This window comes from Cnephaeus nilssonii (assembly GCF_951640355.1).
Source record: "Cnephaeus nilssonii genome assembly, chromosome: 9".
Lineage (NCBI taxonomy): Eukaryota > Metazoa > Chordata > Mammalia > Chiroptera > Vespertilionidae > Cnephaeus > Cnephaeus nilssonii.
The window spans coordinates 24,196,775-24,224,740 of record NC_137080.1 but is presented as its reverse complement, the minus strand read 5'-3'; the positions used below and the strand labels follow the sequence as shown (position 1 = coordinate 24,224,740).

The 27,966-nt window shown below is 35.8% G+C and overlaps 1 protein-coding gene across 5 annotated transcripts; it reads left to right on the top strand.

Annotated features, from left to right (window-relative positions):
- Positions 1-1,340: 1,340 nt before the first annotated feature.
- On the top strand, positions 1,341-27,180 carry BCLAF1 (BCL2 associated transcription factor 1). Of its 5 annotated transcripts, none has more exons than XM_079780340.1 (13): positions 1,341-1,484; positions 4,879-4,982; positions 7,543-7,656; positions 8,623-9,528; positions 10,483-11,148; positions 11,312-11,481; positions 14,201-14,306; positions 15,481-15,565; positions 17,938-18,113; positions 19,184-19,364; positions 20,423-20,569; positions 25,874-26,086; positions 26,228-27,180. In XM_079780340.1, the coding sequence occupies exons 3-13, from the start codon at positions 7,553-7,555 to the stop codon at positions 26,231-26,233; spliced, it is 2,760 nt and encodes a 919-aa protein (XP_079636466.1). In that variant the 5' UTR covers positions 1,341-1,484; positions 4,879-4,982; positions 7,543-7,552; the 3' UTR covers positions 26,234-27,180. The 5 variants fall into 5 exon arrangements, 4 of the variants coding, with proteins under 4 accessions (XP_079636466.1, XP_079636465.1, XP_079636468.1 ...); XM_079780339.1 differs by having other exon boundaries at positions 8,617-9,528; XM_079780342.1 differs by lacking the exon at positions 20,423-20,569.
- Positions 27,181-27,966: the final 786 nt, after the last annotated feature.

Sequence of the window (27,966 nt, the reverse complement as noted above, 5' to 3'; positions counted from 1 at the left end):
GTGTATTTGGAAAAGAGTGGGTAAGTGCTGTTAGCACTAAGGCCCCCTCCCCTCTCGCCCAAATGCGTGCAGAATAGTGGAGCTGTATTGCGCTATCAATGATTAGATTTTATTCTTTTAACGGAGTTCATCCGTTCAGTATTTACTGAGCACCTACTCAATGCTCGGGACTTATCAGGGCTCCACAGAGGCCCAAGAGGACTGCCTCCGGGTTCTGATGGTGGCGGTGGGGTGCGGGGCAGCCTGCACCAGCAGAGAAAACGGAGAATTCGTCCCATGAAAACTTTTAATAGCTGAACTGGCAAACTGGATTGTGAGGAGAGGGTGCCTCAAGCACCGTGTTCAGTTCGCAACGAGGGCCAAGACACTGGACTTCACTGACGGAAGACTGGCTGCTCGTTACAACTTTCAAGTCCCTGAAGGTAGTTTGCGCCCGTAAACATCCCAGTGATAACGGTTACAGGCCCCGGGGAGGAAAGTGCGGCTCACTGAAGTATGAATAGAAAATGCGCTATGGCTCTTATTTCATCCTCTATCCCTCTCCAACGTGGCTGGCCTATTTATACTCTTATAGTTTTGGCAGACCACGCTACGTCGGGGTGTTTTCCGGCGGGCGCACAGGATCGTGGTGCTTCGTGCTCTATTTTTGTGCCTGTGCCGACGTTCGGGCTGCCCAGGCGGTGAAGCTGCGGCCGCGTCGTGAGGCCAGAAGCAACCTGGGATGGAGCCCGCCAGACCGCCCGAGCCGCCCGGGAGTGCGGCGGCCGCGCTCCGTGAGGGGTAGCCGCGTTGCTCACACGCTACTCGGGAAAGAGACGTAGAGCGTGGCCATTTTTCGATCGAAGTGCGTTTGGCACAGGATCTATCAGAGCGAGGGCGACCTTCCTAGTTGACAGGGAGGCGCCCAGGAAGACACTCGGTGCTTTCCGGCGTAGGGAGACGACGTGTGCTGGCAGAGCTGCCTCGTCTCCCGTCTTTTCCTCGGTGTGAGGTTGTCTTTTTGTTTCTGGCTTGGTCTGAAAAGGAATGCACCAGACGGCAAAAAAAAGTGGGAGCAAAAGATAGGTTCGGAGCGTCCCCTCGAAGCGAGGAGAGACGTCTACTAACCCCACCGTGGGTCGAGGCGACCTCACGGCCTTAACAAATCACTCCGCCCACTCTCTACCTCCATCCGCGCAGAGGCGGCCGCTCAGGGCCCGAGGGCGGGGCCGCCAGAATTCGCGCGAGATCAGCCAAGAGACTTCCCAGAAAGCCTCAGGCAACGTCTTAACAGCGGCCTGGGAGCCGGTTTAAGGCGAGAGGGTGGGCGGGGCTTGCTCAGATATTTAGCGGCGCCAGAGGCCACGCCCCAAATCGGAAGTGACGGAGGCGAGCTAGCGCGTCGAAGGTAGCTCTATGGTTTTCCTCCCGTTCTTCAGTCGGGAAATGGCCGCTGTGTAGTTACAACGAAGATAAGTCCCGGGAACCTTGCTTCGGCGTGTCAGGTAGGCCTCATACTCCATTCAGGGTAGCGAATTCATTCAAGGGTAGTGAGTACCGAGTCTTTTGTGGGTGGTGGCGGGTTGGCGGCGACAGAAAAACCCAGGAGACGTTGTGCCGTTATTTATGTGTTTCTCCGCCAGATTCCCTCAGGTTTTCGAGGAACTACGAGCCAAAAGTAGGGGCGGGGGGGGGGGAATTAGCAACGAGAACAGTGCGCGCGCGCCTGACTAAAAACCTGGTCGAGACCCCGAGACCGCGCGCGGCCTTCCCGTGCGCGTGCGCACATCATCCTCTTCAACCCTTCCCCCATTTCCTCGGCCTGGACCCCGGCGCGCGCCCGGCTGAACGCTGGGCCCGCGCATGCGCGCTACCTTGCTCGGTTCCCCGCCTTCTGGCTCCCGAGGCCGCGAGTGGTGCAACTTGGGTTCTCCTCATTGGCTGGGATCGCCACCTTTCTTCTGGGCCTTTAGGATTTTGGTAAAGTAATTATGATCTGCAGCAAAGTGCACTGGGCGTTAGACACCCCGCATCGTCTTTAAACTCCTGTCCCTCGGCTTCACGCTACCCGTCGGTTTACGCCTCATTTTTGTTATCTTGCTATGTGTAGAAGAATGCTGTTCTGTTTCTCGTAAATGAATCCCGCTTCCACCTCGGGCCCTTGGTGTTTCGGGAAAAGTTCCTCCGTGGTTAATCTTCTCGGATCCCCTTGGCAACCCACTCTGTTTTGGAGGAACCGTGCACTGTTGACTGTAGGAGTTGGTGCCTAGTTACGGACTCCTAGCATGGGGAGCGGGCCTCCGTCGATCCGTCTCAGTGTGGTCATACGACTTCCGGGCCGAAAGGGCAGCTAGTTGTCCAGCAGTACAAGCGAAGCCATGTCCTTTCAGCAAATGATTCAGCCCATTATATTGTGTCAGAAATGTTGCAGCCACGATTGGTAGTTGGTGGGGTGAAGGGGTGGGAGTGGTGAGTGGAGGCTCGTGACTTTGCCCTCGTTTAAATTAAAGCCCATAAGTTGGCTTTATTTACTTTTAAGGTTTTTCTCGTCAGAACCAAGCAGCAGTACTGGCAAATCTCAGACATCTTGCAGCAGCGCCTTTTCAATTTTGTGGGGAATTATTCCTCATGTGAATTCTCTTTCCAATTGGAGTCTACTTGGAATGGTTGCGCTGCTGTTTAGATATGAACCTTTCCATAGGGAAAACAGCTACAAATTTATTTGCGTTTTTATGTAATCCTAGCCAATTGAGGATAAATAATTTGATGGGAAGGATTGTGTGTGTAAAATAACTCCTAGTGAATCAATTTAAAGTGTTTACTGATGGCTTCATCTTGTTTTAAGGATAACATGTGTTCCGTGTTACATATGGTAAACACTGGAATTCCCCTTAAGATAATTAAAATGGTGGCAAAGGAGATTTAACTAGAGCTGATTCTTCATGTAGAAGAATAGTATTTTAGGACTTGGGAGACAGAATTGTAAAAACTTATCAATTGATAGGCTCAATTCTAGTTTATTGACTGACATGTGGATAGCTAGTTGTACTAGATGTCTGAGGAGAAGACTTGTAGAAATAAATAGAGAAAGCTTTTCAGTTCTACATAGAGCTTTGGATTGGGAGTTTACAGAAACATCATTCAAAATTATTAGTTTAACACTAGTGAATTCTGTGTAGTTTACAGTGATTAACAAAGAAGTGGATAGGGAATCAAAAGGTCCAACATGTCTCACTTAACGTGTTCTATTTCTAACTCTAGAATAGTGCATGGCATAGGCACCTTATAAATTCAGAAATTATGAAAGCTTGGAGTTCTTTCCATTTGAAAGATGAGTTATATGTAGCTTATGAGATTATGAAGATTAAATGAGGTGATTTAAAAGTAAGCACAGTTCTTGGCACATGGTTGGTTTTTAGATACTTAGTTTGCAATGATTTATTTCTTTTCCTCGCTAGTTGGTTTTTGGAGGGCAGGGATCTCTTACATAGCCACATATCCATAATACTTAGCACAGTGCTTTGTATATAGATTTGCATTTAAAAAAATAGCTGAGTTGATTATAGTCTTTGTTCTGACTTTGTTAGATATGATTAATGTAAAATGTTAAATACTTATATTTTATACTAAAGATTAAACATTGTATGCCATGTTTTAAATATGATCACTGAATTCTTCGTATGGGTAGTTGAATATATTTATAGATTGTGCACAATAATATATATATGTACACACACACACACACACACACACACACACACACTAGTCTTAACAGCCTACAGCCTCTCTCCCCTTCATGTTGCTATTTCTAATACACATTTTCTTAGAACTTCAAAAATCATGACAGAGATTTGGCTGTTGGTTCTTGTCTGGATATATAGAAATTAAAATTAGCCTTTTAGATTTGTTAAGTAAAACGCACCTTGTGTCACTTCCAGCAGTAAATCTCAGTAGTATTGGACTTATAGGTCAGAATAAAGTTTCTTAACACACGAATTTAGATTAGTTTTTCTCTGCCCACTTGAGGGAGTTAATATTTTTAAAACTATTAAGTATGCATGCACTTTTGAAATCCTGTATTCCTTAGTTTGTCTTTTGCTCCCGTAGTGTTTTTTTACTATCCTTTGCACATAATTGACAATCCCTGAATATTACAAGGCAAACCTTTTCAGTATTGATAACTGCTAAATATTTTGTGCAAATTTTAAGTTTATTTGAATATTAGTAGTAAATTAATTTAGGAAGAATATTGATAACTGCTAAATATTTTGTGTAAAATTTAAATTTATTTGAATATTAGTAAATTAGGAAGATACTTGTTTAATTTACTGACTGTTTCTTTATTGGAATGTTTGCTATATATTTTTATCAAAATGCTTTTAGGCACATGTTTTAGAGTTAACTGTGATGGTTGTCATATAAATTGTAAAGAATCAGTTTCAGGTGAAACTAAACTATAAAAAGAATTGGCCAAGGGAGAATAAGTTAGCAGATCATTAAAATAAACTCATTTTAGATAAGTTTATAAACTATAGCATTAAGAATACTAACTACATATATATTTCAAGATGGCATTATGTTAGCTTCTTTGGAATTTTCTGGTAGGATGACAGCATAGCTTATGTTTTGTAAAAGCCATATTGCTGAAATTAGAATTCAAGTATTTAAATTAAAAGGTAAAGGTGCTCTCAGTTTCATGATATACTGTTGCATTCCGATTAAAACAAAAAAGTTCTTTAAGGTTTTATGGTTAAAACTTTTATTTTCTAAGTCTGTTTCCCCTTCCCTGAAATCATTAGTGCCTTTATTAAGAGTATTATAGTGCTGAGTATGATGCATTATAAATTGTGTATATTGAATTTACCATAAATCAAACTCATATTTTTTATTTTTTGCCAGGAATTTGAATTTAGAGTTTACTATCTGAGAACATTTTCTCCAGGAAGAATTTTACAGTATCTCAAAGACTTCACTTGATTGCTCTATCCTGCATAAAACCCAAGGTATATAACATTCGTTTTTCTAGTTTTCAGTTTAGCTTGAGAAAACGTGACTGCTACACTCATGATTCAGACTGAATGATTAAAAGTGATGTGGTCTGAAGCTCTTTCTGTTTTTGTTTTGGTGGCTTGTATGGAGTAAGCCAAATTTAAAAGTTAGTTTTAGGAAAAAGATTCTTTTTATCTCTCCTGCTTCTAAGTTGTGTGTCTGCTTCTATTTCTATAAACACATCTATTTAAAGACTCAGAACACACAAAGCTATTTAAAAGTAAAGCAAGACAAAATAAATCTTGCCTAATTACTCTTCTCTTACGTATACAAGAGAGTTCCATAAGTTAGTTTTTTCCCTTTTACATTGGTGCTAATGTAATGAAAGTTGATGACTGTGTGCCTAATCTTTTTTTTTAAATATATTTTTATTGATTTCAGAGAGAGGAAGGAGGAGAGAGAGAGAGAGAGAGAGAGAAACATCCATGATGAGAAAAAATCATGATCGGCTGCCTCCAGCACACCCCCTACTGGGGATCGAGCCCGCAACCAGACAATGTGCCCTTGAACCAGAATTGAACCTGGGACCCTCCATTCCGCAGATTGATGCTCTGCAGATTGATGCTCTATCCACTGAGTCAAACCAGCTAGGGCATGCATAATCTTTTAAGTTTGTTACATGTCCTCACTACATTTCTGAAGAGCATGCTGTCTTTATGTATTTCTTACTTACTTAGAATAAAGAGTGAGAAGACAAAGCTGATATTTGTCTATATAAGGATAGTTATGTTTTATTTTGAAATAAATATTTATGTTTTCTCATGAAGTATGCAGACATAATTCAACTTTTAAATACTATTTCGTAATATTGAGCAAAGTCAAGGTAGGTAAAATAAATGCCTTCAAAAACATTTGGTGGTAGGAGAAATGGTTTAAATATATGGCAATTACAGGTTATTAGAAGTTTAGTGAGTCACATAGGAATTATGAATTTTGAGTAATTTAGTGGAAATTTAGAAATTATAGCATAAGTAAACTTGGGAGATATAGACATAAATAAAATTTTGTGAAGAGTAGATCTTATACATCAATTAGTAGTGTTACTGATGTCTGAGGTCTAATTAGATACTAATTACATTAGATACTAAATAGTGTTTGGAAAAGTTAGAATACTGGTATCCATTTCTCTCTTTCTTGTAGCTCCAATCTCTTTCTTGCAGCACTCTCTCCAGTTTCTTTATCTTTTATTCTTTTTCATCTTCTTACCAGAAAGCTACAGTGTAGACTAGGCATTGTCCTATAAGTCCATTTTCTGCAGTTAGGAATATTGAGAGTAGAGTCATGACTCCAGAGATTTTTTTCTACTAGGAAACTATCCACCATTCCAGTCAGTATTGTGTACATGAAGTGGTCAGTTTAGTCCCATTTCAAGGCCATAAAGCATTGTGATGACAGTCTGGTAGGTTTATTTTTCTTCAGTATTATGCTACTTGTATTTTCTTTGTCTCAGGTTTCTTATCTGTAATACTCTGATATCTTTTTTTATGGGGGAGGTAGTCATTTGTATTGGACATGGATTAATATCTAACATACTGCTGCAGTCTGGTATTTTACTGCTCTTTCTGACTTCTACCTTTTTGGATTGAGGCACATAGGTGGGGAAGTCCATAGAAATTTTCTGTTGTGTCTTCAATATATACAACTAGAGGCCTGGTGCACAAAATTTGTGCACGGGGGAGGGGTGGGGTCCCTTAGCCTGTGCCCTTGGGGGATGTCTGACTGTGGGGATCGGGCCTAAATCAGCAGTTGGACATCTCTCTCACAATGCGGGATGCTGCATGCACCAGTGACCATACTTTTCATACAGGTGAAAGGCATCTTGCTGTTGTATGGGCAGCTACATTTTTTTGCCCTGATTATAAAAAGTAGTACATAACATGATCCTTCTGAGGCAGTAGTACCATTTTCCCCATCTTATGGGTGGAAAAACTGAAGCAGAGAGAAGTTAAGTAATTGGCTTTGTCACACAGTTATGTGTCAGAATCAGGGCTGACCACAAAATGTGCAAGCCAGAGTCCATGCGTGTCAATGCTGCTGCATCCTATTTTTTCAGTGTTAGAGTAGCCTTGCCAGGTTTTAATTTTTAACTCTAAGAGACTATTCCCAATATATAGGGTAGGGTCCCTAGGCCTGGCCGGTCATCAGGGCTGACTTGTGGGGCGGGCGGCCTGGTGCCATCCGCTACCCCCCCCCCCCCCCCCCCCCCATCACCGCTGCAGGTCGCCTCCTGCGTTGAGCATCTGTCCCCTGGTGCTTAGTGCACATCGTAACAACCAGTCATTCCGCTGGTCAATTCTCCCGTTTGGTTGATTTGCATATTAGGATTTTATTATAGGATACCTTTCATGCAAGTGAAAATACAGTTTTTAGTTAGGAATAATTGACTGGCTTTGTACTCATTTGAAAATGATGAATATAAGTTTCTCCTTGTAAAATTCAATTTGTGAAAATAACTTAAATAATGTAAAACTTCTATTGTGATTTTTAACCTATTTTGGTCTCTCATTTTACTAGGAGTAAAGAAATGGGTCGCTCCAATTCTAGATCACATTCTTCAAGATCAAAGTCTAGATCACAGTCTAGTTCTCGATCAAGATCAAGGTCACACTCTAGAAAGAAGAGATACAGGTGAATTACTGTCCTTTTTAAGTCTTTCAGTAATGATAGTGATACCATCTAATATTTATGGAGTGCCTATATAAAATAGTGCTAAATTTATTAATATATTCTCAAAGAATCTTGTCAAATTGATCTGTTGTTACCCTCACTTTATACTTAGAGAAATTGAAAATTGTCCAAGTTGTAAGCTAATAAATGGCAGAGGTTAGATTAGAATCCAGATAGTCTGACACTATATCTCAGATTCTTACTGTGCTGTGTGCACTCTATGGTGACTTATTGTTTTTATCTATGTGTTGAGATGAATTAGATAAAGTAAATGTGTTGAGATGAATTAGATAAAGTAACAAACAATTATTTGGCAGTAAATCTATATACAATTTCATAGTTGCTTACTATTTCTGACTCAAGGTATCCATAAGTTTATTCTTCTGATAAACATGATTAACTTCAGTTGTCTGTCTTTAAATAGTAATACATAGTTAGCATAGAAAATGGAAACCATAGGTTGAAAATAAATGACCATAATCTCATTAAGAATTAATACTAGTTTATGATTTTTTTGTATTATTTTTCTAAGCCTAACTTTATATTATGTATGCATTTGGCCAATGGTATTTCATTGATAAATATTTTTCTGTGCCGTTAAAAATTCTTTTACACTATTTCTTTAAGTGCTTGAATAAATGTACTATAATTTGTTAGTATATTCTGTTGAATATGTCTTTTTACCCCCATTTTCTGTGCCTTCATTTCTAAGGTCTTTAATTTAGTCTCTCAATATTTACCTTAGAAATGATACTTTTTCATTAAAAACAGTAAACTTTTACTTTTGTGTACTTGCGTTGTTTTTTAATGTACATTTTTAGCTTTGACAATTGATTTGCATGTTATATTCAACCTGGACTATTTAGAAGGGTAGGATGGAATAGTTTATTTTCATTGCATTGATATTTATTTCATTTTTAGTTCTAGGTCTCGTTCCAGGACGTATTCAAGATCTCGTAGTAGAGATCGTATTTATTCTAGAGATTATCGGCGAGATTACAGAAATAATAGAGGAATGAGACGACCTTATGGGTACAGAGGAAGGGGTAGAGGGTATTATCAAGGTGGAGGAGGTAGATATCATCGAGGTGGCTATAGACCTGTCTGGAACAGAAGACACTCTAGGAGTCCTAGACGAGGTCGTTCACGTTCCAGAAGTCCAAAAAGAAGATCCGTTTCTTCTCAAAGATCCCGAAGCAGATCTCGCCGGTCATATAGATCCTCTAGGTCTCCACGATCATCCTCTTCTCGTTCTTCATCCCCATATAGCAAATCTCCTGTCTCTAAAAGACGAGGGTCTCAGGAAAAACAAACCAAAAAATCTGAAGGGGAGCCCCAAGAAGAGAGCCCTTTGAAAAATAAATCACAGGAGGAACCGAAAGATACATTTGAACATGACCCATCTGAATCTATTGATGAGTTTAATAAATCATCAGCCACATCTGGTGATATTTGGCCTGGCCTTTCAGCTTATGATAATAGTCCTAGGTCACCTCATAGTCCTTCACCAATTGCTACGCCACCTAGTCAGAGTTCATCTTGCTCTGATGCGCCCATGCTCAGTACAGTCCACTCTGCAAAAAACACCCCCTCTCAGCATTCACATTCCATTCAGCATAGTCCTGAAAGATCTGGGTCTGGTTCTGTTGGAAATGGATCTAGTCGATATAGTCCTTCTCAGAATAGTCCAATTCATCACATCCCTTCGCGAAGAAGCCCTGCAAAGACAATCACACCACAGAATGCTCCAAGAGATGAGGCTAGGGGACGTTCTTCATTTTATCCTGATGGTGGAGATCAGGAAACTGCAAAGACAGGAAAATTCTTAAAAAGGTAAGAACTAAAAGAGAATTTAGATGAAAATAATAGTTTTTGAATTCTCTTTGGATTTAAGAGAATTAAAATTGCATTGCTATGTGTATTTAGCTATTTTTACTCATGAATTCCTTTATAAGTTAATTCCAGGTTGTTTTTACTTACATCTCTCTAACTTTGGAAGTTAAGTGTGTTTTAATAAAAACTATATTCTTCCTTTTTTATCCATTTTCAGTAAGTTCAGAATTAAGAATGTAAATGAAAAATGAGTAGTGTAAAGCATAACTGATAACTAACATGTAAAAACAAAATTTTTAGAGATTAATTTGTCATGTTAGAGCGTTGAAAGCTTATTTTGTTCTCTTCAGCATTATAATGTGACCTATATAAATAATGCAATTCTATTTCATGTTCTTAACTTATGTGGTATTATAAATAGTCCAGCTGCCAATTTTTAATAAATCTGCCTGACCATAGAAAAGATGATGGTATTGACTAGTGATATTTGAAACAGATACTTGGTTAGAATTCTAATTTCAAGTGTTGCTAAATGAAATAATCTGAAATTTTGTGTATAATCATACGTGGAATACTATTAAGTAAATAAATAGTTTACTACTGATTCTTAGCCTCAGAAGTTAAACTTAAGCTGTGATGTACTAGTATGTTATAGGATATCTGGAAATTTGGATTTTAGTGCAGATTTGTGGGTTGTGACTGAATAAGAACAGGTTTTTGAGAATGGCTTCTGCTTTTTAAAATTCAGGAAGTCTACATAAATTGATTTAAAAACTCAGTACCTAAGTGCTATATGGATGCCTTTACTGTTTTAGAAGTGGAATCTGAAAACACTTTCAGTAGGGTTTTTCCCTTATTACTGGTCCTGTGGTATTGGGCAGCGCATTTAAGTATGCAAGTTATCCACAGTGAATGCAATCCAGAGTTACCATCCTCTTCTTTGCTTATTCACAGGTTCACAGATGAAGAGTCTAGAGTATTCCTGCTTGATAGGGGTAATACCAGGGATAAAGAGGCTCCAAAGGAGAAAGGATCAGAGAAAGGGAGGGCAGAGGGAGAATGGGAAGATCAGGAAGCCCTAGATTACTTCAGTGATAAAGAGTCTGGAAAACAAAAGTTTAATGATTCAGAAGGGGATGACACAGAGGAGACGGAAGATTATAGACAGTTCAGGAAGTCAGTCCTTGCAGATCAGGGTAAAAATTTTGCTACTACATCTCACCGGAATACTGAGGAGGAAGGAAACAAGTACAAGTCCAAAGTTTCACTGAAAGGCAATAGAGAAAGTGATGGATTTAGAGAAGAAAAAAATTATAAACTTAAAGAGACTGGATATGTAGTGGAAAGGCCTAGCACTACAAAAGATAAGCACAAGGAAGACGACAAAAATTCTGAGAGAATAACAGTAAAGAAAGAAACTCAGTCACCTGAGCAGGTAAAGTCTGAAAAGCTCAAAGACCTCTTTGATTACAGTCCCCCTCTACACAAGAATCTGGATACACGAGAAAAGTCTACCTTCAGAGAGGAGAGCCCACTTAGGATTAAAATGATAGCCAGCGATTCTCATCGTCCTGAAGTCAAACTCAAAATGGCCCCTGTTCCTCTTGATGATTCTAACAGGTAATTTCACATTAAATGCCCAGTAAATAAAATGGCTTTTAAAATGTGGGTGGTTAGTTAATATTCCATTTATTTTTTTTATTTTCTGAATGTTTCCCATTTTCATATTCAAACCATTGGTATATTTTGTTTATATGTGTGTGTTTGTACCAATATGTTCCAGACCTGCTTCCTTGACTAAAGACAGGCTACTTGCTAGTACACTTGTCCACTCTGTCAAGAAGGAGCAAGAATTCCGATCCATCTTTGACCACATTAAGTTGCCTCAGGCCAGCAAGAGCACTTCAGAGTCATTTATTCAGCACATTGTGTCCTTGGTTCATCATGTTAAAGGTATGTTTAGTATGCTTAGTATTGTGAATTGAATTTCTCCTGCAAATAGAAGAAAATGAACAGCAATGCTTAATAATTAATGTAGCCCAGGGGCAGCAAGAATACAGACAGCATTAAAAATTTGGAAAAAGGAGTGTTTCATGAAGAGTGCTCAGTCTTGCCAGCATGAAAATATTAAATAAAAACCAATTGAAATGTTAAGAGCTAAAACATACCCTAAAAATTTATATCATGGTAAAACATGATGTAGATTTTGTTAATGCTGAAAGTTTTTTTGAAATGTGACATTATACTGTATTTGAAGTGCAGAATCCTTACTGATTACCTTCCTTTACCTGCATGTTTATGACATAATGTATTCGGCATAGATTTGTAACAAAAACAGCATTGTTACTGAATATTAAGAATTTTTTCAACTTTTAAAACCTGAAACTTGTGGGAAAACAGGATTGTTCTATCTTGTCTTAGTATTACTTTGTTATAATACTTAACTTTTCTACATGATAAATAAACCAGAAAAAATTATTAGGATTTTAAAAAAGATATTGTACTGATTTTAGAAAGAGAGGAAGGGAGGGGGATAGGAAGAAACATCAATGAGAAACATTGATCAGCTGCCTCCTACATGCCTCCCTACTGGGGATCAAGCCCACAACCTGGGCATGTGCCCTCACTGGGAATCTCTTTTCTGAGCCATGGGCATATTAATATTAGGGTTTTTTTACTTTATTTTTTAATCCTTACCCGAAGTTATTTTTTCCCCCCCTTGATTTTGAGAGCGAGTGGAAGGGATAGGGAGAGACAAAGAGAAACATTGATGTGAGAGAGAGATATCTATTGGTTGCTTTCCGCACATGTTCCGACTGGGCCCCGGGATCAAGCCTGCAACCAAGGTACGTGCTCTTGACCAGAATAGAACCTGTGCCCTTCAGTCCAAGGGCCAAATGCTCTAACCACTGAGCACCTGGCTAGGGCCATATTAGGATTTTTAAAAGGTAAACAAGTTCAAGAAATTTAAAAGTAGATTAGAAATGATTACATGAATAATAACTAATTAGGATAATGGTGAGATTTCTTTAGGTACTAAAGATGAGTAATCATTTCAACTAAAGTTCTGATGTGCTGTTTTCACCACTATGTAATTCTAGTTTCAAAATTATTTTCAGAGGTTTAGGGTATGAGTTTTTGGGCAGTTAGGTTCTAAGTTTTGTTTTGTTTTTGTCTTTAAAAAGGCAGCGTGCTGTGAAATAGGTTCTTATTCAGGAATCACCATGGCTGTTGGTCTTAAAAACCATTTTTTAAAAAAAGTTTGTCTTTTGACATGAGAACAACTCATTGTGATAGCTGAAACTTATCACTAGCAATTCTTTATGCACTTAATATTTCAAAACTGAATAATTAATGAATTTCTTTTTTTACTGTAATTACTTAAGCATGGTAACAAAATTCTTTTATTTGGCTATAACTGGGTTTGTGAAACAGTTTATGACCATATTACTGTGGTACATAAAATATGAAACATTAACTTTTTTTTTCCACATTTTTTGACCTGTCTCTACGTTTTACAATTTATTGCTGAATTTTGAGATCAGGTTTTGATAAAATTTTTTCTTTTTTCATTTTCTTTTTTTTAAAAGAACTGTAGTTATGTTTTATTATTGGTATTGTGCAACCGATCTAAACAGCTCTTACTTAATCTAGAGCTGAAAATGCCCAGTGATGTTTTCTTTTTCATTGTAACTAGGTCCTGGAATATGTTTTGAAATGGCAAAATCCATGTTTCAAAGTAAAATAGCTGTTGAAAGATACAGGCAAAGTTGAATCTTCTGTCTTCCTGGCAAAAATGGCATAAAAACTGAGTTGCTAGCTCAAATTCCTGGGTTTCATGGAATTAAGATTGAGGCACTACCCTTGTAGTGGCCGTTTCAAGTTTTAATTGGTTATGAGACATGTGCTGGATACTGGGCGGTAAGTTGACACAGATGTATGTTGACCTGTTAAGCAGATAGCTTGCTTCGTAATGTAACATTTCATGACTTACACGTCTTTCGTATTTTACATTTACAACATACCATGAACTAGTTTAAAAATTAGTATTGATATCACTAATTTAAAAATTGTTAAAAGAAAGACAAGGCATTAATATCAAATGTGCTGTCAGGTTTGCCAAGATGCCAGATTTTTGGAATAATTAATGAATGCTAATTGAAAAATATTTTCTAATTGAAATAGCAGTATTAAGTTTTTTCTTAAATCCAATTTTTGTCAGTATAGTTTTCGATGAAATAATTTTGTTTACTAAAACCAGCAATGTAGTTATGTCATTTTTATTTTCTACAAATGATTACTTGAAGTAACTTCCATTTGTTCATAATTGGCAGGGTGTAAGGATATTCACATTTTGTTTTTGTTCTGTTTGATGAAATAGTGCATTATTGAAATGGAATTAGAGACTCTCAATTTAATCTATTTATTGTTTTTGGATTATATGTAGTACTGACAGGGACCTGTGAGGAACTTTATATCAATTTCCTGTTGAGGTACAAGAGTTATAAAAGGGACAGGGTAGGAGGAACTCTTGTAACACTTGATTCCTTTCTGCTAGGTTTCTTGAATATTTTTATTTTCTTATCACTCGCTACATGCCCTTCTGTCACAAATGAATATCCCTCTTAAAGTAAAGATAACTAATTGGGCAGTATTTCTCCTAAATCAACAGAGCAATACTTCAAATCACCTGCGATGACCCTAAATGAGAGGTTCACTTCCTATCAGAAAGCCACTGAAGAACATAGTACCCGCCAAAAGAGCCCTGAGATACACAGGTATGTGTACTATTGAATAGGCATATAAAAATGCTATTTTGATAGGAAGACACTGTTTAAACAAGATTATATTGGAACTGTTATCATCATGATAGAGATGAACTTTGGTTTTATTCCTAATTTTTACCTTGAATATATTTCCAGTCTTGAAAAGTTTGTAATTTATCGTTTATTCTTAATTTTCAGTTTATTTGGTTTAAGCTGGTTGTTAGGATTTAAAATACTCTTTTATTACTCCCCAGTATGGAATTAAAATAGTTACAACATTTGCTTTTGGGGAGGGGGTTGGATGCCTAGAGTAACCCTTTAACCCTTTGCACTCGCTTGCTTTTTTCTCGATTGCTTTATTCTAATGCTAACCGTGTCGAGTCACACTTGACATCCGAGTGCAAAAGGTTAATTTAATTCCAATAAGTTTGTAAAATGCTTGGTGGAGAGGCAGAATTATTTTTCATGAAATGAGCATGAACATTGAAGTCAGGTAAATTAAGTGTTCAAATCCTGACTCTGACACTTCACTGAATTGGGTTGAACAAGTTATTTAATCTCTGAATATTAGTTTGTTTTTTTCCATCTACGAAATAAGGATAACAATGCCTATTTTGCAGGGTGGTGACAATTAGTTATTATTGGCTATAAAATATATAACTTAGTACTTATTACATAGTTAAGTGTGGTTTTTGGTGACTGCTGAGGAAGTGCTGAGAAGTTGCACCTGACAGACATAAGCTTAAAAAGGCAAGGAAAGGTGCAGAATAAAATTAGCGATCCACTGAATAAAAATATTGGGGACTCTTAGAAATACTAGTAAATGATCCTATTTCTGCTTTGATTGAGGATATTAATTGTATTTGTATTATAATTGTATGATGATGGACACTTAAAATAATAATACTTAAAACTTTTTTCTTTTTTGATTAAAATAAGTTTGATAAAGGTTAGGCTTCATTCATATAAAAATCTGGTTGAAAAAACATTTTAATACATATTTAAAGGAAATGGTTTTATTTCTTAATTGTCAGTAATTAGATTAATAATTTTACTATGCTAAAAATTTAGTCGATTGGGAGAGAAATACCTTTCCAGTATTTTCTTCACAAAAATGAAAAATTCTAAGGATTTTTTTGTACCATTAAGTTAATTTGACTACAAATAGACTTTATTTTATATTAAGGAGAATTGACATCTCTCCAAGTGCCCTGAGGAAGCATACCCGTTTAGCAGGGGAAGAGAGAGTTTTCAAAGAAGAAATTCAAAAGGTATGTTTTGAAGGGACAGTGTTTTAATGTTTAGCTTTGTTAATATTGTATGAAGCATAGTTTGTCTAGGCAAAATGTTTACACACACACGCACACACAATATTCCCTTCCTAGAAGAAATTAGGCTGACAGTATACCATTTATCTAAGAAACCAAGAGTAGATTTTTATTATTTTGGCGAATTTTTATAAGATTTTATGTGAGCCAAACTGTTGATAGATGCGGAGAGCAAGATCTCAAATGCTCCCTAAATCAAGAGTAATTTTAAAAAATCCTAATGAAGGGAAGAAGTTACTTCCAAGAAAAGAGTAAAGAATCAATGGGCAGTCAAAGGGACATTTTAAAAGCAATGATACAAATTATATTAGGGTTTCTATAAAGTTTTGTAGTAAAATGGATGAGCTGGAATAAATATTCCTTGATTTATGTGTGCCTAAATTAATACCTGTAGGTTCTTCACAGAAGTAATACCATGGCTGTTGAGCATTTTTGATCTGGACTAAGAAATAATCATCCTAATAACTGATTTACAAATGAATGTTTGGAACAAAAACTAGATGTCACTATTAGAATATTTGTGGGTTTTTTGAGGGGGTGAATGTTTTTAAACTTGAGAGAGGACTCTGAATAACTGGCTTGGTGGGGCTCTGTGAGAATGAAATTCATTTGTGGGGGTGGGGGTGCTCAGATTATTCTGGGGAAAAGTAGAAAGGGAGCAATTGTAATGAAAAGGTTAGGTGACTTGGAAGTACTGCTTTGTTGAAATTCTTGCTGTCACCAAATACTGTCTGATATTTGGAAAACATTTAGCTTCTTGGACATTGGTTTTCCATTCAGAAAAATGAGAATACATCTGTTTTGGAAAGTTGTTGAACAATGGGCCTATTATGGAAACATTGGCACTTTTATTACTAGAAAGCTTTTAATAGTTGTGTACAAATTTTTAAATATGACTTACTAGATATGGAATGTAGAGATTAGAAAGAAAAGGGTTTCTTTGCATGGGGTATATTGATCTTGGAAAAGCCAATTCTGAGAAGTGAATACCCATTTTGGCATTTACTTTCAATACCTTGGATTCAGTGTTGGTTTTGTTTTGCCAACAATTTAGTCTATCCTTGTGCTCCGACACTGAGTATTTTGCTTCTCTAGTTACTCCGACCGGTTTTTGAACTGGAGGGGAAAAAATAGTTATTACTGATGGATGGACAAGTGGATATGACATTGCCTTTTATCTTTCATCTTCCTGTCTGAATGAATTATATATATGTTAATGTGTAATATATATATATATATATAGATTAGAGTTTACAAACAATTTCCACTTTCCTTTAGGTTGGTACTTGTGGGCTTGGTAATACCTAGGTGAATAGGTATTGCTCTTGATTAGATCTTTTTGCTCTTGATTAGATTTTTTTCTTGGTTAGCCTGGGAGCAAATAGGTGAGTAGTTGATATTATTTGGAGATATACTTATATTTTCAGGTTTATGAATGCTTATGAATATTATAGCTAGACTTCCCAGTACTACTTATTGTTGAATACTAGCAAGGATGTCCACATTATTAGCATCTTACTGATGTGTAATTTTTCTTCATTCCTAGATTCCTCTTTCCATCTTCCTAAATTATATAGTATTTGAAAAAGCAATGGAACAAGAAGGAGGTGAATTGTGACCCAGTTAAACTAATGTCCGTTGCAATACCTGAATTGAGAAAGGGCAGTATATGGCCCAAGATACTGAGTACAGGATTGGGAATAATGTCTTTCTGGCTTTGTTTCTACCCTTGTTTAACTTGAATTGGTTTCATTAATCATATTCTAGTTGCATGTTATGGAAATTACAGAATCCTTTCTTTAAGTGATTTTTATTGGGTTGGTCATCTGTGGAAAGAGCTTGATGATAATGAGGTTTAAGTAATTAGAACCATTACTTTAGGGTATCTTAACTTTATAGGCAGATGGCTACATCACAACTAGATTATAACCTTTGTCAATGTTCAAGTACTTAAAAAAATGCCATTTGGAAAGATGAGGGATAATGAGGATTGCTGAGTGGAAAAATAATTATTTTATTGCACAAAAATTGATGGATTGTTTTGTACAAAAATTTAGGATATTTTTAAGATAATTAGATTTTAATAACGTTTCCAGTCTCACTGCACTTGTGTACATAATGATTTAGTAAAAAGAACCAACTACATTTTTTTAACAAAAACTAAGTACGGAAGTAGTTTATGATCCTTTTTTTTTTTTTTTCTGATCCTAAAATGTCACTTTAGAAACTGGCATAAAATTTGGCTATATATGTACATAAATATATTTTTTCTTCTTTCTCTCCCCTGAAAGTTATTTTGTATCTATCTTTTATAGGGAGATAAAAAATTAAGGTGTGACTCTGCTGATCTTCGGCATGACATTGATCGTCGGAGAAAAGAAAGAAGCAAAGAACGGGGGGATTCCAAGGGCTCCAGGGAATCCAGTGGGTCAAGAAAGCAGGAAAAGACTCCAAAAGATTACAAGGAATACAAATCTTACAAAGATGACAGGTAATTGTTAAAACTGTCTGAATTAGGTTTTAGCTTCTAATTAGCCTTTAATAATTGTCAGCTTAATTGCTTTCAATTTTGACTGTGTAATCGAATGTTTAAATTTAAACAATTAAAATTATTTGTTTTACAGCAAAAATGTATTTGTCTTTTACTCGGCTTATGGTGGATGAGGACAAAAACTTTGGAATAGCAAGCTAACACTGAAAAAAAAAATGACAAATTAATGTGTCCTATTATCCAGGCTACATCAGGAGGTTGGACTTCAATGCAGTGCATTTCTAGAAACAGTTTGTGTAAGAACTTTGGTTCGTTATGCTTGATTCCGCACTTTTTCAACTCATAACACCCAGAGTACAAGAATTTTAAACTGATATCTAGTGGTTTAACATGGGAGAGATGGGGGGAGGAAGGATTAGTTTTTATGAAATAGCAATGTGTATTAGTCTTTCAAAGTAATGTTTCCATGGATACTGTTAGCAGTGGTAAGAGTTATTGCAGGTATGACCTTTTCGGGTGTTGTATTAGAATCATGTAATATTGATCACCATAGTGTCAAATAAATAATAGGAATACTAAGTATCATAGATAATCGTTTTTATTTATTTTTTATTTTTGGTATTCATTAGGTAAATGGTGGATTTTACTTGTGTTTTTTATTGTATTGTCATGTGTTTTTTTATTTCTATAACGGAGTAATGGCCCAAACCATACCAACTATTCTCACGTGGTATACAAACTGCAGTCATTTTGAAACTTGCCTTTTCCTACTCTTCTTTTTCTTTCCTTAAAATAACAACAAAAACAAAAAGTTAAAAATATGGAAGAACTGAACCTCATACTTGAAGTTTCCAGACTGCTAGTATGATTTTCAGTAGTGATGTAAAACAAATATTGAAGGAGAATGGAAACAGACTGTCAAAGTTTAACACCCAATTACTTTAGTTACGTAATCATTGTAATAGGGGATAGTTTTTTGGCTTGAAAAATATCCCTCTTATTATAAGATTCAACAGGTTCTTCATCGTTTTTAAAGATAGCACATTTTTCTTGTTTTCTTTATTTTTCAGTAAACATAAAAGTAGAGAGCAAGATCATTCTCGATCTTCATCCTCTTCAGCATCACCTTCTTCTCCCAGTTCTAGAGAAGAAAAGGAGAGTAAGAAGGAAAGAGAAGAAGAATTTAAAACTCACCATGAACTGAAAGAATACTCGGGCTTTGCAGGAGTTAGTCGACCACGAGGAACCTTTGTAAGTGATAAAATTATCTTTGATCATTTGATAGGACTTTACCTTAGAATACTATACATAAGGAAAGTTAAATTATATGACTTGGACATTGTCTGTTATGTGAGTCATTACTCATACAGTTAGAATTAGTCTTGAAAAATGAAATTGTATTCTTCATTTAAGAAATGCCATTTAGGGGAAGGGAGGAGGGTCCGGAGTGGGATGATACTTCCTTTGTACACAGAGTAATAAATGTTTTTGCCTGATTAAAAGAAATGCCATTTTGAGATCTAGAAGCATCAATATAAACTAGATACATTTCTTAACTTAGGAATTAATAACTATACATAGTGCTTGTAGGTCCAAGAGTCAAGGAGATTAATGGATTGAGACCCATTTTAAAAAATCACTTAGTTTTGGAAAGATACCTAAAAACATTTTAAAAAATCCATGTTTTCTCATTTTAATTTTTCCCTGTTTTCTTCAAGTTCTTGTTTATATGTGTATCAACCATAGGAACCATAACTTTTTATTCTACATAGCATACATATTACCTTCATGTTTTAATTATTTTAATAACTTCTTAGTAGTGCATTTTCTTTTTGACTCTTCAATTTTTAGATTCAGATCCCTATCTTGATCGAGTTCCAGTTGGTTGTTTTAGAGTTCATTGAGTAGATCATTGAGAAAAAGAAGAGCATTGCTTAACTGGTGATAGGTATAGTTGAACACTTGGGGCTCCTGTGATAAAGCAAAGGAATTAGACAACTCTTTTGGCTAGTCAAAGGGAAAAGAACCAATTTGATTATTTTTATTTAAAAATACTAGGTCAGGCCATGGAGAGAGTACTATTCGAACATTTAGTTTTTGTGCATTTCTTCTTAACCTCACTTTCAGAGGGCAATGTGTTTTGCCTATGATATAAAATGGCCATCCTTTCCATCCTCAGTGGCTATGAGTTGGGATTTAGGAAGGAAATTAGGAAATACGTTTTTTGTTACTGCAGTAAAATTAAGAGTTTGCATGTAACTTAAATACCTTTAATTGCATTACTAAACAACTTTGTTAATGTTAATCAGTTTCGAATTAGAGGCAGAGGAAGAGCCAGAGGAGTTTTTGCTGGGACAAATACTGGTCCAAACAACTCAAATACTACTTTTCAAAAGAGACCGAAGGAAGAGGAATGGGATCCAGAATATACCCCAAAGAGCAAGAAGTACTTCTTGGTGGGTGTTAGATATGTCTTTATTTGGTTTGCATTAATTTTCAAAGCACACAGATATTCACTGCTATGAAAAGATTTCACCATAATGTGGGAACTCTTAAATAAAAGTTCATTCATTACCCAGATGGTTTGAAGTACTGAAAATGTGGGTTCCTTTAGTCCTGTCTGTTCTTTATTGACATCACCTATGGGCTGATCAGGGTATCTAAAATTTATACCTGATTTGATAGCCACATTCAGAGAACTTGAATATGGTTTATCTGTCTATAAGACAGTGAAACTTGTAGAAACTTCTCATTAAGATTTACTGTTTACTATCACAGCCAGTTGTTTCAATGAAAGACAAGGAGAAGAATTCTACACGAAATTAAGGATTTCAGGGAGGCTATTAACTGGAGTAAAAGGAGGATGAAAAATCTCATTACGGGAAGTTGCTAGATCCACTCATTTGATGCTTCCTTGTGATGCTTTACTTCCTTGAGGCAGTTTTCTAAGGAATGAAACTAGAGGAGGTGGGTCATGAAAGATTCCCTAGTTAGTGATGGAAATTTTCTGCAGTTTGACATGGAGGAGAAGGGTCTGTCCTGCATTACAGACACAGACTTAAGGAAACACCAAAACTATTACCCAGAAGCATTCATTTTTGTCATAGCTTCCCAGGGAAGTCATGTTCTAGAGATTAGTTATGCAGACCTAGTTATTTTGTTGAAGCAAGTAGGAAGGTAGTACTGGATTTACAGAATTGTGTCTTTCATTTGGCTTTTATGAATGTATTATTTGAATAAACCTGAATGAATTTCCGTGACACATCAGCTAAGCTAAAGGATAGAGCTATATTCTGAAGTAGGTTGATATTTTGTTTGGAGACTGGACAATATGATTGTTTCAGAAATTAGTTCCCAATTGCCTCTTTTTTGGGGTACTTGAATGACCAAGAGTCCAAAAGTGCTAAATTTTTACAGAGTACATTATGCATAATGTTTGTTAAGCATGTACTCCTATGAGGAGAAATTTATGCTTGAGTTGTTTGAATTGACAATCTGGAAAGTGTGAAAGGCATTTTATTGTTACAGTATAGAGCAGTTCAAAAGATCCATCTCTTTTTTGATTTAAGAATTTATGTATAACATTGTTATTTATGCTAGGTCTGAAGGGTGGGAAGAGAAATATGACATAATTCCATTTTTGGCTTAGAAATTAGTAAGGGAGAAGCAGGCATTCTAAGTATGTATTGTGGATTTTCTCCAAAGGAGGAAATGGTGGATTATTGCAAAGGAAAGAGTGATTCAGAAAAACTTGTAAAGGACCCTGGCTTGAATCTTGAGCTTAAAAAATGGTCAGGTGTACTGTAGATAACAGAAGTACTGAAATATCCTGATACAGGGAATTCCAGGACTTAGGTGGCTAGATGACTGGTATAAGTTCTGGAAAATAAAGCAAAAGCAGGAGCTAAGTTGTGGAAAGCCATAATACTTTTGTAAATTTGGATTTTAAACAGTTCTAGAAGAATCATGGTTGTGAACAGATACATCTGAGTGATTTTGAGTGAGCTAGGGCTAGATTTGAGAAAAGTTAAGCAAGTAACATTTATGGGGACTTACTCAGACCCACTAGTTGGGTATTGGTACTGAGATGAAATTCTCTTGAGATATAGGGGATACAAGGGAAAGAAACCCATTTGAGGAGATTAAGTTCTGTTCTTGAAATGCCCAAGATAAATCAAGTAGAGATGTGCAATGGATAGTTGCTTAAGGCATATCTAGAGAGAAAGAGAAATTTAGGAGCCATCATTTTACAGGTCACAACAAAAGCCATTATAAGATCTCTCAGGAGAGATTAAAAGGCCAACCTTTGAAAGATGGGATAAGGAGTTGGGTGATGGTAAAAATGCCAGAGAGTAGACCATATGTGAAAGGTCAAAAAGAGATAAATGAGAGTGTTAATATTAGTATATTTAAAAAAATACTTGTACTATTGTACAAATATTTAATTTAGGCCATAACCTTCATTTTTGTGTGGCATTATTTCATAACCTGATATCATATTTTTACCTTAAATTGGGACATAATCATTTTAGGATGGCCTGTAATTAGCAGTTTTACTAATAGGTGTGTTATTTTAAGAAGTAGTGGTAACATACATTTTATATGTTGCTGTTCTGGGTTATATTTAAAAATTCACATTTCTGTATTAAGCATACATGTGCATTTGGCACAAACTGATGATGTTTACTAGAAGTAAAATGAACACAATACATTTTTTTCTTATAAATCAAGTCCCAAAGTTAATTATTTTGGTTCTTTTTAAAAACAAACACGTTATTTTACTGATATTAGAGAGAGGGGGAGGGAGAGAGAGACAGAGAGAGAGACATGGATGTGTGAGAGAAAAATCCATTGGTGACCTTTTGGTGCATGGAAAGATGCTCAGCCTACTGAGTCACACCTGCCAGGGCTTACTTTGGTTCTTAATGAGCCATTGAAATGACAACTGGTTTTTACATGGATATTTAAATTTAAAAGGTTTTCTGTAAAGATAACTAGATTTTTCAGACAGCTAGTGTTGAGAATAGGAGTATAAACAAAAATATAATTCTGAGGAAATGAGATTGAAAACTACAGACATTCCCCTTTCAAAATAATTTACCAGCATGGAAGGTTTATATTAATGAAACATAATACTTAGTATTAATGATACTCTGGGCATAATTCTGTGTTTATTTCATGCTTATAAAATCCTTTTGAGGTGGGGCCATCATTTTACTTTTACATATGAAAAACACTGAGGCACAGAAATTGAGCAGCTTGACCAAAGTGGATATTACATGGCTAGTGGAAGTGGGGTCAGAATTTGCCATGCATTGGCTCCAAAGCCGGGGTTCTGCAAGCACGGAATTGTCCTTCCATTACTGAGTAATAGTAACATTTGTTGCATACTTTTCTGAAATTTCCTATCTTAAAACTTGGATTTATGCAGATATGGAGATATTTTCAATAATAAGTACTCCGGGAGATATAATAGTCTTAGAACCTGAAATTCTATGGAGGGCAAGTATATGAAGTTGGAGCAAGTGGAAAAGTGCTGCAGTGGGCAAGTTCTCGGTGGTGAGTTGATGCTGTATCCTGAGGAAGAGAAAACCCTTGGTGGGAAAGGGGGTTCGAGATTGGAGTTTTAATGAATTTTTCACCCTTTGATACTTAATCACTCTATGGAGAAGAGATAATGGGATTCAGAAGATCTTGGTTGTAATATGGCCTCCATGCATAACATTTTTAATTGCGTACTGCACATACCTGACTTCTCTGGCCCTTTATCATTTGTGAAATAATTTTTAAAAGTTGTAGTAAGATTAAACTTGAGGATTAAGAGTTAGTATGGGTGTTAGAACTTGCGGATTAGTATGCTTAGCATTAAAATGTCACTTCTGAAGTACAATATATAGTGTAATGTTCTAGCCATTGTTTGTTTTGTTTTTTTAACCCAATTTTAAATGATTGTAAATTTAAGAGCACTGATTAGTTTAACCTCATGTCTAGCTTTGCTGCTGCTTTTTCTGTTTTCTACTCTTAGCTGCCTTGTGTGGTAATCATTCACTGTTACCAAGATTACTGGGAAATGTATTCTGTAGGTGCTGTGGTACAAGGGTAGTGCAAGGGGCTACTGCTGTGGCCTTGGACAAGTTACTCAATTTCTCTATGCCTCAGTTTTTTCATATCTGAAGTGGTATTAGTAACAGTATTTGGTGGGGTGGTTGTGAGGATTAGATGAGTAAATACATAGAAAGTGATCAGAAACAGTGACTTCCCATAGTAAACACTATAAAACATTAGCACAGTAGATTGAGTCCTTTTTTTTTTTGTCACACACTGGGCTGGACACTTTACAGATCATCTGTGTCAAGGTTCTCCCTTTTAAAATGAAATAAAAGTCACAGTTTCTGTTAAGATATAAACTCATGCCTCTGGTGGCAAAACCTGTTTGCCTTTCCCACAAATTTATGGAATACTGTGTAAATACACAAACAATAAACAACAACAACTTTGGAGTTGGGTGTGCTGATACCAAAGGGAGTCTGAAATTATCTAATTGCATGAGCATTATTTTGAATGGCAGACTATTTTAAAATAGTTTATTTCCAGTTTCAAATTAAACTATGGCATTGAAATTTATACTTTTGATAGTTGCTAAATTTGTTTTTTATGGAGCCTTGCACACCTCTAGCTAGTAATGTTTCATTTGTTTGGTAAAGATAGATTATTAGGAATTGTACGTGTTCCTTTATATAGTCTGTTAATTGCATATGTAATTGAGCTTTTTAAGTCATGCAGAAGGGTGACCTGTATTTATTAATATGCACATATTTATTAATATGCACAAAGGCACATTCTGTTTTGAAAAACGTGCTCATATCATATAATTTGAAGAAAAGTTTTAGTGACTTGGGCAGTTGATCAATATCAGTAATCCATAGGTTATGCAACATTGCATTTATGCCTGTTGTCTCCTACAGGGGCATCATTTTGCCTTCTCATTTGTGTAGGGGGGTAGCAGTTAATTAAATTACATTACAGGAAAACTTTGGGATCTAATACTCATCGACTTATCCACAAAGTCAGGTACTTTTTAGTTTTGCAGATTGTTTTGATTAATGGAATAATTATTAATTTGTGAAACTATTTGGATGCAGTTAATGAAAAATTAAGATTGGAATATAATAGCTTCAAGTACTTCAGGTTGGTGAAGAAGAAATAAGTTGAGGTATTTCATCATGATTTGAGATGACCCTAGCCCTGAATATTGATGTGTAATATACATAGATTTAGATTTAAATCTCAGATTTAAAATCTGTTTCTATATGGAAGGTATAATTTCATACCACCTGTTTAATGTTGATATTATTGTACTGATATTTTTATAACTTTTTCACATCTTTATGACTAATGTAAAGTCTTTGGAAAAATATTGGTCTCATTTACATGCAATATAAATAGTAACAAGTGCACTTAGATTGAAATAATGGGAAAGAAAAATCTGAAATTTGGCAGTAATTTAGCAGTTGAGATTCTCAAAAAATTGGGCAGCTCTCAATGCTTGGGTTAACTAAGCAGTAAAATGTAATTATTTGCTTTGACAAAATTTTTGTTGAAAAGTTGAGTTTTATTGGTTTTCTTTTATTGTGTTTTAAAACATTACCAACCTCATAAACCAAATCAGGAGTTTATACCGTGACTTATGATTTCGGGATATAATAATTTCCCTTATAAGAAAGACATTTCAGTGATGATCGTTTTTACCTTTTCTGTAGCATGATGACAGAGATGATGGTGTGGATTATTGGGCCAAAAGAGGAAGAGGTCGTGGTACTTTTCAACGTGGCAGAGGGCGCTTTAACTTCAAAAAGTCAGGTAGCAGTCCAAAATGGACTCATGACAAATACCAAGGGGACGGGATTGTTGAAGATGAAGAAGAGACCATGGAAAATAATGAAGAAAAGAAGGACAGGCGTAAAGAAGAAAAGGTAGAAAATTTCAAGTTGTTAGTGACTCTAACAGATATTCTTGGGTTTGGTGGGCCAGTTAATTTTTAGGAACAATGACTTTTATAGATCATTTTCATACTCTATATCTTTGCTAATCTTTTTTTTCCTCTCTCTTTTTAGGAATAATAAACCTGACGTGAGATTGCAACAGAGAGCAGAACTTGCACCCACCATTTTTTTTTTACATGATTTTTGTTTTCAAATAAGAATGTAAGCATTTTACTTAAATTTTACTGTTTGCAAGTAGTCTATAGAAGTTTTGTTTTAAGTCTTCAAATATCTTGAAAAATAGTAGACTGTATGTTGAAAATTGTACTGAAATAAAGTAGAAAATTGTTAATGTACCCTATTTGTAACTATCAACTTTTAAAAATAATACTTTTACTGTTTTTGTTACATGCATTGTAATTCTGCTTTGTCTATAAGATATGGTCAAGTACAGCTCTGTGAAAGATCTGATTCTCTTCCCTCCCTGTTTGTTAATGTTTATGCTGAAGTAAACGTTAGCTCTACATACAGATTTCTGAACAGAAGTTGTTTATAGAGACCTCACCTAGTTATTTTAACTGTATACATCTGTTTTAACATTTTCCTTAATTCAAACACACTACATTGTAGGGTGACTAATTTTTGAAGTGTACCCCAGAAAAAAGTTGTTACTTTGGTAAACTTAAGCTAGTTTAACACTTCAGCAAATGTTTAAGAAGAAAAACAGTTTTGCCAAGAACTAAGAAATACAAGCTCATAAAAGTTAGATTACAAAGTATTAGTTTATTGGTGGTTTTTTTGTTTTGTTTATTTTTCTGAGAGCAAGCAGTGGCCTATAAAAACCACACTTAGGAGCCGTTTACTATTTAGATTCAAAATTCAGTATTCTATTTTTATTTGAAAGTATGAGTCATGGTCTTAGATAGCAGCTATTCTTTGAGAGAGGAAACTGTTTTGTAATAAACACAGCAAAGAAAAACCCCATTCCTACTAAACATTTTATTTTTAAGACAACAAAACCTGTAATTGTGATGTGGTGGTATGGAAGAGGATTATCCTGCAAAATAAAGATGTGTCTGATTTGATATCTTACATATTTATTTGAGCTTTTGGACAGTTGAAATATTAGCTTGTAGTCTAACCATAAGAAAAAATTGGCAAACAGCGTACTGTTCATTAGTTGTATTTTCAGTAACTTGTTTTTCAAATGTCAACAATAAAAGTTTTGACAGGAAGTTTGTTGCAGCATTGATCTAACTTGTTTTTACTTTTTTCCCCCCTATTTTCAGTTGCAGTTTGTAAAATGGCCTTTTCTTTTTCTTTCCTAGGGTTCTATTTTTTAGGTAGATAATCTTGAAAATGTGAATTACCTTTATGCTTATGCTGATTGCTCTTAAAGGAATGAAAATCCGAAATAGTAAATTTCAATGTTAAGTATGTCTGCTTTATGAGCATATATAAAAGTAGTCAAATTTCATTAATTCAGCAATTGAATTAGTTGTATATGTTTGCATTAAAAGGAGATGATACTTATTTTGCTAGTGTAATCTTTTAAAAGATCTTAAGTATATAGCCCTTTCATTCTCATTTGATGATTTGCAATTCTTCTAGCACCTTGATTGCAGCTAGGGCAATTTGAATTTACTAAGAGCTATTGGGTGGGTTGAGAGGGGGGTTGGGAACCAAACCTCAGTATGCGATTTTTATGTCCCTAAGATCTTTAATATTGCCTGATTTCTCCTGTTAGTTTTGTCTTCTGAAATTGTTAGAGCAGAGGAATACTGTCAAAGCAAGTATGTGTGTTGGATTGATCAGGTCATAACTAATACCCTTCCAGTTAGAATAATTACTTGCTAAGCAACGTGGGTTTG